This window comes from Rhinopithecus bieti, unplaced genomic scaffold, assembly GCF_001698545.2.
Source record: "Rhinopithecus bieti isolate Rb0 unplaced genomic scaffold, ASM169854v2 scaffold_1599, whole genome shotgun sequence".
Taxonomy (NCBI): domain Eukaryota; kingdom Metazoa; phylum Chordata; class Mammalia; order Primates; family Cercopithecidae; genus Rhinopithecus; species Rhinopithecus bieti.
This window is the reverse complement of record NW_016804139.1, coordinates 538,425-550,104: the sequence shown is the minus strand read 5'-3', so window position 1 is coordinate 550,104 and position 11,680 is coordinate 538,425. Positions and strand designations below refer to the sequence as shown.

Below are 11,680 nucleotides of genomic sequence, written 5' to 3'. Positions count from 1 at the left end.
ATATGAAGTTTCTACATTCCCTTACTGCTCAGGAGTCACGTAAAATCCCTTTCTGCTCAGGATGTCACAAGATGTGTGACTTTCCCAATTGCACCTCTAGATAACATTACTATTGAAGAAACTGATATTGTTTTCTTGAAATATCTTTCAGACTGACCCCACCAGGACTCATGACTCATGACTCAACTGATCCGGTGGCCCCACCCAGAGGTGGACTCAGTGCATGAGGACTGTTTTCCATGCCCCTGTGAGTTCATTTTCAACCAATCAGCAATACCAGTTTCCTAGGCCCCTGCCCACCAATTTGTCCATAAAAACCCTAAGTTCTGAGCTTTCAGGGAGACTGGTTTGAGTGATAACTCCAGTTCTTCTACATGGGTCAACCTTGTGTCAATTAAATTCTTTCTCTACTGCAAGGCTGTGGTCTCAGTGGATTGATTTTGTCTGTGCAGTAGGCAGGAAGAAACCATCAGGTGATTACAAGGTTGTAGAAGTGATGACAAGTTTCATTTAAAGAGCTTGCCTCTTCTAAATCCTGACTATTATCAAAGATTGCACTCCTAGCAGAGTACCCCATGAGAACCAAGTGAAGAAAGTATCAGTAAGGCATACTGAAGGTGGTAGATCCTTAGAATTTAAAACCGAGATGTTGATACAATAATACATTTTAACATGTTTATGTGAATTGGAAAAAGTCTTCTTTGGCTGATGGATTTGATAATGAAACTTGGCTTTTCCAATTAACCTTTTTTTTTTTTTCTAGAGACAGGGTTTCACTCTTGCCCAGGCTGGAGTGCAGTGGCATGATCATAGTTAACTGTAACCTCCAACTCCTGGGCTCAAGCCTCCTACCTCAGTCTCTCCATAAGCCAGGACTACAAGTATGTGACACCATGCCCAGCTAATTTTTAAATTTTGGGTTTTTTTGTAGAGATGGGGTCTCACTATGTTGCCCAGGCTGGTCTTTAAAACTCCTGGCTTCCAGCAATCCTCTGGCCTTGGCCTCCCAAAGGGCTGGGATTATAGTCATGTGTCACCACGCCCAGCCCTGATTAATTTTTAAGTTAGATGTTTTACATACATTGAATGAGCCAAATCAGCAGTTCCAGGGCTTGACAAAAATAAACTTAAATCTCAAGATAAAACCATTTTAACAAAAAATATTTTATTGGCAAAAGATCTATAGAAATGTTAATATTTCTATGTTCTCAACTCCAAGTTAAAAGGTGGCTTGAAATGAAAGAGTTGCAGTATAATTATTAACAACTTGGTAAGTCTTTTTAAATGCTTTTTGGTGTACTCCCCAGAAATGGAGAAAGTAGATAATTCAAATGTTGGAAGACCTAAATAAGGAGTCTGATAATAAATCATAAGGTGTTTGATGCTACAGTATTATATGATTGATGTTTTTAGCATATCTCTTGGAAAAAGTTCTAAGACTTGAGTGTCATTGCTATTACAAAATGTGTCCCATATCCATCTATTAATCTGAATAGGTTTTCTTGGTGTTTACATTTGTAAAAACTAAAACTACAAATAGAACTGATGATGAATCTTGTCTCATCTACCTATAAGTAATATGGCTCTACTAACAGATGAACTACTGAGAAAATACAGCATTATTCATTTCATTAAAAATGCATTTCCAATCAAACACACCATAGAAAACTATATTGAACTAATCTTATGTACAAAAATGATAAACGATATGGACAAAATACAAAAACACAAAGTACAAAAAACAATTATTTGAAGACATTGAAAAGCAATCAAAAGCAAGCAGATAGGAATGGAAGTCAGGCTACTCTTCAAAAAATGGAAATATAATGAGTGAGATTTATGTTTATACACCTTTTCACCTAAGGGCACTTCTGAATATTCACTGTGCAAGGCAGCTGGAACTCAATTAGAAAGCTACAGTCTTTTTTTTTTTTTTTTTTTTTTTGAGATGGAGTCTCGCTCTGTCGCCCAGGCTGGAGTGCAGTGGCCAGATCTCAGCTCACTGCAAGCTCCGCCTTCTGGGTTTACACCATTCTCCTGCCTCAGCCTCCCGAGTAGCTGGGACTACAGGCGCCCGCCACCTCGCCCAGCTGGTTTTTTGTGTTTTTTTTAGTAGATACGGGGTTTCACCGTGTTAGCTAGGATGGTCTCGATCTCCTGACCTCGTGATCGACCCGTCTCAGCCTCCCAAAGTGCTGGGATTACAGGTTCGAGCCACCGCGCCCGGCCTGCTGCAGTCTTAATGGCTTCAGAAGTTAGGGAATGGAATTAGGGAATGGACCCTGGGGCTGTCAGAGCAGCTAAAACGGAGGACAGATGTCTTGAAAACAAAGAAGTCAGAAAGGAAGAGAACTCCAAAATATGCAGAGATACTCTGCCCAAATCCTTGGTTGACTCCTGCATGGTAGAGGCTTCAAGCAGCTCAGCAAAAAGTAACAGTTGGATTGCTGAAAGAAATGACCAGAAATTTCAGGTGGAGTTTGACTCCAGCCAAGTTAATTATCTTCTAGAACAAATCAACGTTCGTGAGAGGACTATAACAGAATTTAGAGGCTCTATAATATATCATCCACAATATTCAGTATACAACAAAAAATTAACAGATATGTAAAGAAACAGGAAAGCTTGACCCATAATCAAGAGAAAAAGCAGTAAATAGAAACTGACTATAAGAGGACCCAGATGTAAGAATTAGCAAAGACATTTAAAAGTTATATATATATATACATCTTTTCAAGGATTTTAAAATATATGTTGTAATGAGTTACAGATGGAAAATTTCAGCAGAGAAATAGAAGCTCTAAAAAGGAACTAAATAGAAATTGTAGAACTGAAAAGTACAGGTCTGAAATTAAAAAAAAAACAAGCAAACTGAGTGGGCTTAACAACTTATTGGAAATAGTCAAAAGATTGATGAATTTAAAACAGATAAAGACAAATTATCAAACCTGAAGAACAGAGAGAACAATTATTGAGAAAAATGAAAACATAGGTAGAGTTCCACTGCCCTTTGAGACAATATCAAAGAGTCTAACATCCATGTAATAGAAATCTCAGAAGGAAAAGAGAATAGAGCAGAAAAGAAATATTTGAAGAAATAATGACTGAGATCACAGAATAGGCTGATTGTCTTTGGGTTGCTTTGCAATGAAATGCATGGTAAAATTACTGCACTGTCTTGTTCCGTAGCATTTCTTTTTTGGAGATCCAGGATCAGGATCTAGTATGAAAAAGGGACCCTGAAGTTTGGGGATCTGTTTTGCCTTCCAGCTGTGCATGCTTATTAGGCTCTAGAAACTGCATGTTTTCCTAGCCCTGTTCCTCTACCATGAAACCAGTAATCCAATTAAGAAACTTAAAAACTGGCAAATGAAAAATCCTACAACTACTGAATCTTCTGTCTGTCTGTGTAGTTACATGTGTGTTATGTGTGTAATGTTTATATATGAAAGAGCTCTAATTAATGTTTTGAAAATATCAAATGCTTAAATCAAGTATTTTGTCGGAAAAATAAAAACTGTAATGCCTTTTAGTTGATGTTGTTCCTGGTGGAAGGTATCCAACTTACTAGCAGAGAATCTGCACTAGTCAGCGCCAACCTCGATTCTTGCCTGCTCAGAAGAAATAATCCCACTGAGGGGCATAAGGCAGAAAAAAAGACCAAGGCAAGTTTCAGAGCAGAGTGGAAGCTTATTTAAAAAGGCTTTAGAACAGGAAAGAAATGAAAGTATGCTTGGAAGAGACTCAAGCAGGCACATGGGCATGTGAAGGTCAAGTGCAGTGTTGAACCTTGATCCTAGAACTTTATAGGCTGGCTCTTTTCCCATGATTCTTTCCTTAGGGTGGGCTGCCCGCATGCACAGTGCCCTCCCTAGCCTTGGGAGGTGAGCACGTGCAGTGTGTCTAGGAAGTTGTACACATGCTCACCCAAGGCTTTCTTCCCTTTTCCCATGGAGTGCTATGGGAAGGTCATATTCTGTCATTTTGTCTCTTAATGCATATGCCTGGGAAGTTGCATTTCCCTGGCATCTGCATTCAATTAACACTTTAGTGCAATAGGTGTGGCCCATCAGGAAATGGCATCTCCCTGACCCTAGCTGCCAATGTATGACTTTTAGAAAGGCAATGTGATAATTGCTGAACCATCACCCAACATTCTTGGTGGGTGGGAGAAGAGCCCTTTCCTGCCCTGCTCATGCCGTCTAATGGCCTATAACAGCGTGACTTTAGTAAGCTTTGGGAAATCAAGAGTTTTAAAGATTATTGGTAAAATAAAGACATTTGGTCTAAATTAGGCAGGTCAGATATTAGGTTTGCTAAATGCTTTAAGGTAATAAACTGCTTCTAGAAAAAAAAAGAATGACATTTCTCCAAATTTTGTGGAAAACATAAATCTACAGATTCAAGAAGTAAAGCAAAACCTGAGCAAGATATTTGTAAAGAAAATCATACCAAAAACATCATGGTCAAACTACTGAAAATGAAAGAACCAAAGAACCAGAGAAAATTTTAAAGGCAGCTAGAGAAAATGACATAGTACAAGTTGGGTGTGTAAGTGAAGGGTTATGATTCAAAAACAATGAAGGCAAGAGGACAATAGAATGACATATTTACAGTTGAACTTAAGATGGGTAAGGATAGCAATAGCAACCCAGAAGTCTGCATCCAGAGGATGTAGTATTTGAAAATGATGGTAAAATAAAGACAATTTCTGATAAATTAAAACTTAAATTTATCACCAGTGTGTTAGTCCATTTTCATGCTGCAGATGAGGACATACCTGAGACTGGGCAATTTACAAAAGAAAGAGGTTTATTGGACTTACAGTTCCACATGGCCGGGGAGGCCTCACAATTATGGTGGAAGGCAAAGAGGAGCAAGTCACATCTAATGTGGATGGGAGCGGGCAAGGAGAGCTTGTGCAGGGAAACTCCTGTTTTTCAAACCATCAGATCTCAGGAGACTCACCATCATGAAAACAGCACTGGAAAGATTTGCCCCCATGACTCAATCACCTCCCACCTCCCACAACACGTGGGAATTGAAGATGAGATTTGGGTGGAGACATAGCTAAGCCATATTAACTAGCAAATCTGCATTACAAGAATTTGTTTTTAATTCTTCAGAGGAAAGGGAAATGATACTAGATAGAAACTCTGAACTACAAAAGGGAAGGAAGAACACTGGAAGTTGTAACTATGTGGGTAATTTCTCTAAAAAAGCAATTAAGGCAAAAATTATTCACTGTATTTAAATATATAGGTCTAGTATGCATGACAGCAATAACATAAAGGATGGGGCATAAATGGGATGACACTTTTGCTAAGTTCTTACAGCTTATGTCAAATAGTACAATATCGGCTCTTAGTACATTGAGATATTTTAAGGATGCATATTGAAAACTCCAGTGTAAGCACTGAAAATTAATGTAAAGAAGTATAATAGAGGCTGGGTGTGGTGGCTTATGCTTATAATCCTAGAACTTTGGGAGGCCAAGGCCGGTGGATCACAAGGTCAGGAGATCAAGAACATCTTGGCCAACATGGTGAAACCCTGTCTCTACTAAAAATACAAAAATTAGCCAGGCATGGTGGCACATGCCTGTAGTCCCAGTTACTCAGAAGGCTGAGGCAAGGAGAATAGCTTGAACCCAGGAGGTGGAGGTTGCAGTGAGTCAAGATCTCGCCACTGCACTCCAACCTGGGCTACAAGAGTGAAACTCCATTTCAAAAAACGAAAAAAAAAAAAAAAAAAAGAAGTATAACAGAAAGCCAATGATGGAATGAAAATGAAATAATCAGAATTATTGAATTAATCCAAATGAAAGCAGGAAAGGAGGAACAGAGGAACCGAAAAGGTTAAAGCAAATAAGACACAAATTGCAAAATAATAGATCTAAATTCAACTACATCATTATTACATTAAATGTAAATGGACCCAAAACTCCAATTAAAAGGCAGGTACAGGCCGGGTGCAGTACCTCACACCTGTAATCCCAGCACTTTGGGAGGCTAAGGTGGGTGGATCACCTGAGGTCAGGAGTTCGAGACCAGCCTGGCCAATGTGGTGAAACCCCATCTCTACTAAAAAATACAAAAATTAGCCAGATATGGTGGCAGGCACCTGTAATTTCAGCTATTCTTTCTTTAAAGTGGAGAAGGCATCAAGGAAGAGGGTTGTAGGTGGTGAGGCAAATGGTTACATTTTACTTTAAGTAGTGCCCAGTAACTCTATGCTATGCTTAAGGTGAACATTCAAAGAAAATGGAGTAAAGGAAGTTAATTATGCAGATATCTCAGGTGAAGGAATGATTGATCTTATCCTTGTTCTGCATCTGGGAAGATAAACTTGTAATTGAAATCATCCATGTGAAATTTAACAGACTTTAATTGTACCCATTTGGTTTAGGTTGCAGACTTAAAGTTATACAATTGACATGTCCTTGTTTTATGGAAGGATATACATCTTGAAAGGTTTAATGGCCGGTAAAGAATTCACTATTATTAATTTGTTGAGGACAGTCATCCTGAGACTGAGATACATAAGGCTTGTTTTGCATTTTGAGGAGGGTCTGGCTAACGTATAAAGTTTTAATACAATGATGGGAAATAACAGCTATCCATTTGGGAAAAGGATTGTAGTGTTGGGTGACTTCAGTCTCCAGGCTTAAATCTCCCTCTGACATAACAAGTTGGGGTGGGGATGGTTCTGAGATTTTATATTCCTTTACAGGGTCAAAGAGGAAATCATAAAGGAAGTTAAAAACTATTTTCTGCTGAAGGAAAATGAAAGCACAGTAGCAGGCCAGGCAAGGTGGCTTATGCTTGTAATCCCAGAATTTTGGGATGCTGAAGCAGGACAACTACTTGAGACCAGGAGCTCAAGACCAATCTGGGCAACAGTTGAGACCCCATCTCTAGAAAAAATTTAAATTTAAAAATTAACAGGGTATGATCATGCACACCTGCAGTTCCAGCTACTGTGTCTTCTACAGTTTAAAGGTGGGAGGATCCCTTGAGTTCAGGAGGTTGAGGCTGCAGTGAGCTATGATTGTGTCACTGCACTCCAGCCTGGATAACACAGCGAGACCGTCTCAACAACAACAACAACAACAAAAAACGGAGAATGCAGCTAAAGCAGTGCTTAGAGGGCAATTTATAGCCTTAAATCCTTGCATTGGAAAAGCAGATAGATTTAGAATCAATCATTTTCTACTCTAAGCAACTAGAAAAAGAAGAGGAAATCAAACTTCAAGTGAGGAATAAAGAGCAAAATAAGGCAATGGACTAGAAAACAGAAAATCAATGGAACCAAAACATGATATTTTGAAAAGATTTAAAAATTAATAAATTTCTACCTAGATTAGTAAGAAAAAAAAGAACATACAAACCCTCCTGGACGTCCAGTGGAGGAAAGAAATGTAGTACAATTAAATCTATTGTTATAGATTATGGTAAACTCTAAGAGAGAATTCTGTCGCGGAGGGGCCGATTTTGGTTGCATGAGGGAACCTCTTTGGAAACTACTCAGCTTCCCGCCCTCCACCGGGAGTAAAGCGAGCTGTGCTCTGCTTCTCTCCGCAACTCACGGAGGCAGGTGGCGGCCCGCCCACCTGCCCCCCAAAGCCCGCCCTCTGTTCACTCCCCCCGCGCCGCCCGCCGCCGCCGCCGCCGCCGCCGCCGCCGCCGCCGCCGCCGCCGCCGCCGCCGCCGCCCGGCCGCCGCCGCCGCCGGCCATGCTCCACGGCCCTTCTGCGCAGGCGCGGGGGAGGTGCCCGGCGGAGGCGCGAAGTGGGGCGCGGCCCGCGACGGGGCGGGGCGGGGCGGGGCAACCGCTGGGCTGGCGCCAAGCGGGCTCGTGAGCTGGTGAGGTGGCGTCCGTTCTACCCGGTTGCTCCCGTTCCCCGCCATGCAGACCCCAGTCTCGGGTACCTGGCTGCTCTGATCTGGTCTCAGCGCGGAGGGAGAAGAGGGAGTCCATGGAGGATCCCTCCGAGCCCGACCGGCTGGCGTCCGCGGACAGCGGGAGCCCGGAGGAGGAGGAGGATGGGGAGCGGGAGCCACTGCTACCGCGGATCGCCTGGGCCCACCCGCGGAGAGGCGCCCCAGGCAGCGCCGTGAGGCTGCTGGACGCCGCCGGGGAGGAGGGCGCGGCCGGCGACGAGGAGCTGCCGCTCCCGCCCGGGAACGTGGGGGTCTCCCGGAGTTCGCCCGCCGACCTGGACCGGAGCCGCCCCAAGGTTTCAGGTGCGACCCGGCCCTGCCCCACTCCCCGTGCCCCTCCAGGCGGCTGCCCTTGTCGCCCGCCTCTGTCTTGTCTCCCGCGCGCGCTAGCCGAGGTGGACGGGCTTTCCCCGCTCGCTGGGCAGCGGCTCCCGAGTTCGGACCGGGGCCAGCCGCAGCCGCAACGCGTGCACCTCGCTTGCTCGCTCTTTCTCCGGGAACTTGCTCTCCTAAGGCCAGTGGCTGTCATTAAACCGATTCTTTAGACCTCCCCGCAAAGTGAGTCTAAACTTCTAGAATCCGACACTGGGGAGGTTAACACTGTAAAATGACGTCAGTCCTTGCTCAAGTTTGGACTTGCCTTTTGAATTAAGAACCTTGAACTCTCAGGAAAGTTCCCGGAGTGGTGAATTTGCGAAGTGGATGACAGGAGAGATGGACAACCAGAATATCCAGTTGCCACTGGGGCACGTTTCGAAACCTTTTTCCATTAAATGTTGTTATTGTGACGTTAGCCACAAAGGGCAAAAAGCAGTTGAAAGTCTGTTCCTGCCCTCTTTACAGTTTAGTTTCTCTTTCTTGATTTACTTCTAATACGTAAGAAAACGAAACGAAAAGCCTCTTTTCGCTATTAAGTGAACTGATACCCTCAGGTGAAACAGGGCAATTGAAACGATGTTGAACGTTAGTTAAATTTAGGTATGCTGTGCAGGCCTGGATATTTGTTAATAAAGTGAGTTTTTCTGGCGTGTTGAGTGGAGTTAGACTAATGTGATGGGAATAGCAGACTTGTAAGACTCTCAGCTAGAGGTGAGACAGACTTGTTTGTAAAAAGGCGATGGTAACACCTTCCTGCTGGTTGTGAGGATGGATTAAATGAGATGTTGTGCACCCCGTTGGTTTATTGCTTCACACATGACAGCTTAAAAACCACAGAAAATGGAAGTTTCTTTAACAGTGCTTAGTTTTTTTGGAGTTGTTAGATTTTAAATGTACTGTTAGTGGTACACTAATGTGTCCTCTACAGTTTAAAGAATTTTGGATAGAATCGGTCATTCAAGTTCTAGCTGGAAGTTACATTCAGGCATATTCTAGAGTAAATAAATCAGAGAAGCCCAAGGGGAGCCGTTTGTCTGATTGTTTAAGCTTTAACCAAAGTCTGCTCCCGTTATAATGTTTGCTGATGGATGCATTGACGTTTAACCAAATAACGTGAAGCTCGAACCAGATCACAAACGGGCCTGCATTCGCCTAGCTACATTGGCAATTTGGGCATATATTACTTAGAATTTAATCTGTAAAATAGCTAGCTTGCCTTTTTCCGCCCCTTACCTTGTGTAAGCTACCTTGTGTACCTGGATTTTTAAAAGAGCCTAAAGCCTTCAAAATGCACTTATTCTGTGAAAGTGAGGTATTTTATAAACAAACAGTATTAAGGCTAGAAAAAAATCAAAGCGAGAGGCCAACGAGATGGCAGTCCTGTAATCCCATCCCAGCATTTTTGGAGATCTAGGCAGGAGAATAGCTTGAGGCTGGAAGTTCAAGACCCACCTGGGCAGCATAGCGAGATCCCCATCTCTATTAAAAATAAATCAACAACAACAATAAAAAGTCAAAGTGAGGATAGAGTATAGTGTTAGAATGCAAATGGATTCTACCTCAGAATTCCTACCTTTTTTAAAGGTAGTATCTTACCTATATCACAGCTTACAATTTGCTAAGATCTTTTTTAAAAAGTATTTTATTCTCCACTGCACTCCGGCCTGGCTCTGTCTCAAAAAATAAATAAATAAAAATTTTTTATTCTCTGCCAGGTGCCATGGCTCACGCCTGTAATCCCTGCACTTTGGAAGGCCTAGGTGGGTGGATCATTTGAGGTCAGGAGTTTGAGACCAGCCTGGCCAACATGGTGAAACCCCACCTCTACTAAAAATACAAAAATTAGCCGGGCATGGTGACAGGCACCTGTAATTCCAGCTGCTCAGGAGGCTGAGGCAGGAGAATCGCTTCTGAATCTGAGAGGTGGAGGTTGCAGTGAGCAGAGGTGGCTCCACTGCACTCCAGCCTAGGCGACAGAGTGAGACTTTGTCTCAAAAAAAAAAAAAATTATTCTCACAACAGCACAGCAAGTTAGTTGTTATTCACCCTTATTCTCGTTATGAGGATTCAGAATTAATAAACTGGTAATGACTGGTAGCTCGTAGGACTTCAGAGGTAAATGGTTTGCCCGAAGTCAGATACCCAGGAAGTGATAAATCACCCAGGAAGTGATAAAACAGAAAAAAGCCTAGTTTTTTTTTCATATTCTGCCCTTTTTCCATTTTGCCGTGGGTCCATAAGTGTTATAAAATAATTGTGTCTCTGGTTATTTTGGAGGTTTTTACCTTTAGTGGGACTTTAAAATAGTTTCTGTGAAAACTTTAAAAGAATTTTAAAGACTGAAATGTTCATGATTGAGTAATTTAACTCGATTTTTAAGTTTAGTTATTTTTTAAGTGACTCCATTAACTTCATTTGTCCTTTACCATCTGATTTCCATGAAACTACCTCACTAGTTCCAAGAAATTCTTGCCTTTAGATTAATATGAACATCATTTATGATGCTTAACTCTTGTTTATATAAGCAAGAGGTTTATGTACTTTAACCAGTGGAAGAATGTCATATGTCTGTTATCTTTAACAAGGCATTTAACAAAATCTACAAACAGCATAAACCATAGTGTTGTTGGATCAGTGTCAAAGTGGAAGGATTAGTGCATTCCTTGTTCTAGTTATTTTAATCAGTGAATTGGGTAGTAATGATAGCTAATGCCTACATAGCAGTTAATATGTGCTAGGCATACTTCTATATGCTTCATATATGTTAATTCATAACCAACCCTGTGATGTGAGTACTGTTTTTTTTTGGGGGGGGCAGTGGGTGGCAGTGGGGGGACAGAGCTTCACTCTTGTTGCCCAGGCTGGAGTGTAATGGCATGATCTTGGCTCACTGCAACCTCCACTTCCCGGGTTCAAGTGATTCTCCTGCCTCACCCTCCCAAGTAGCTGGGATTATAGGCACGCGCCATCATGCCTGGCTAATTTTGTATTTTTAGTAAAAACGGGGTTTCACCATGTTGGTCAGGCTGGTCTCGCACTCCTGACCTCAGGTGATCCACCTGCCTCGGCCTCACAGAGCACTGAGATTATAGGTGTGAGCCACCATGCCTGGCCTTGTTCTCATTTTAAGAAAGTACAGAGAGAGGCTGGACATGGTAGCTTATGCCTGTAATCCCAACACTTTGGGAGGCCTCTCTGATGCACACCTGTAGTCCAAGCTACTCAGGAGACTGAGGCAGGAGGATTGCTTGAGCCCATGAGTTTCAGGTTACACTGAGTACAGTGAGCTATAATTCCACCACTGTACTCCAGCCTGGGTTACAGAACAAGATCCTGTCTCAAAAAAAAAAAAAAAAAAA

General features: G+C 42.3%; 1 protein-coding gene across 1 annotated transcript in view; it reads left to right on the top strand.

Moving 5' to 3' along the window:
- The first annotated feature begins 7,779 nt into the window (after positions 1–7,779).
- PI4K2B (phosphatidylinositol 4-kinase type 2 beta) overlaps positions 7,780–11,680 on the top strand; it is a 38,138-nt gene continuing 34,237 nt past the window's right edge. The window contains exon 1 of the mRNA XM_017866618.1: positions 7,780–8,246. Coding sequence (XP_017722107.1) covers positions 7,979–8,246 — 268 coding nt within the window. The 5' untranslated portion in view covers positions 7,780–7,978. The remainder of the gene's footprint in view (positions 8,247–11,680) is intronic.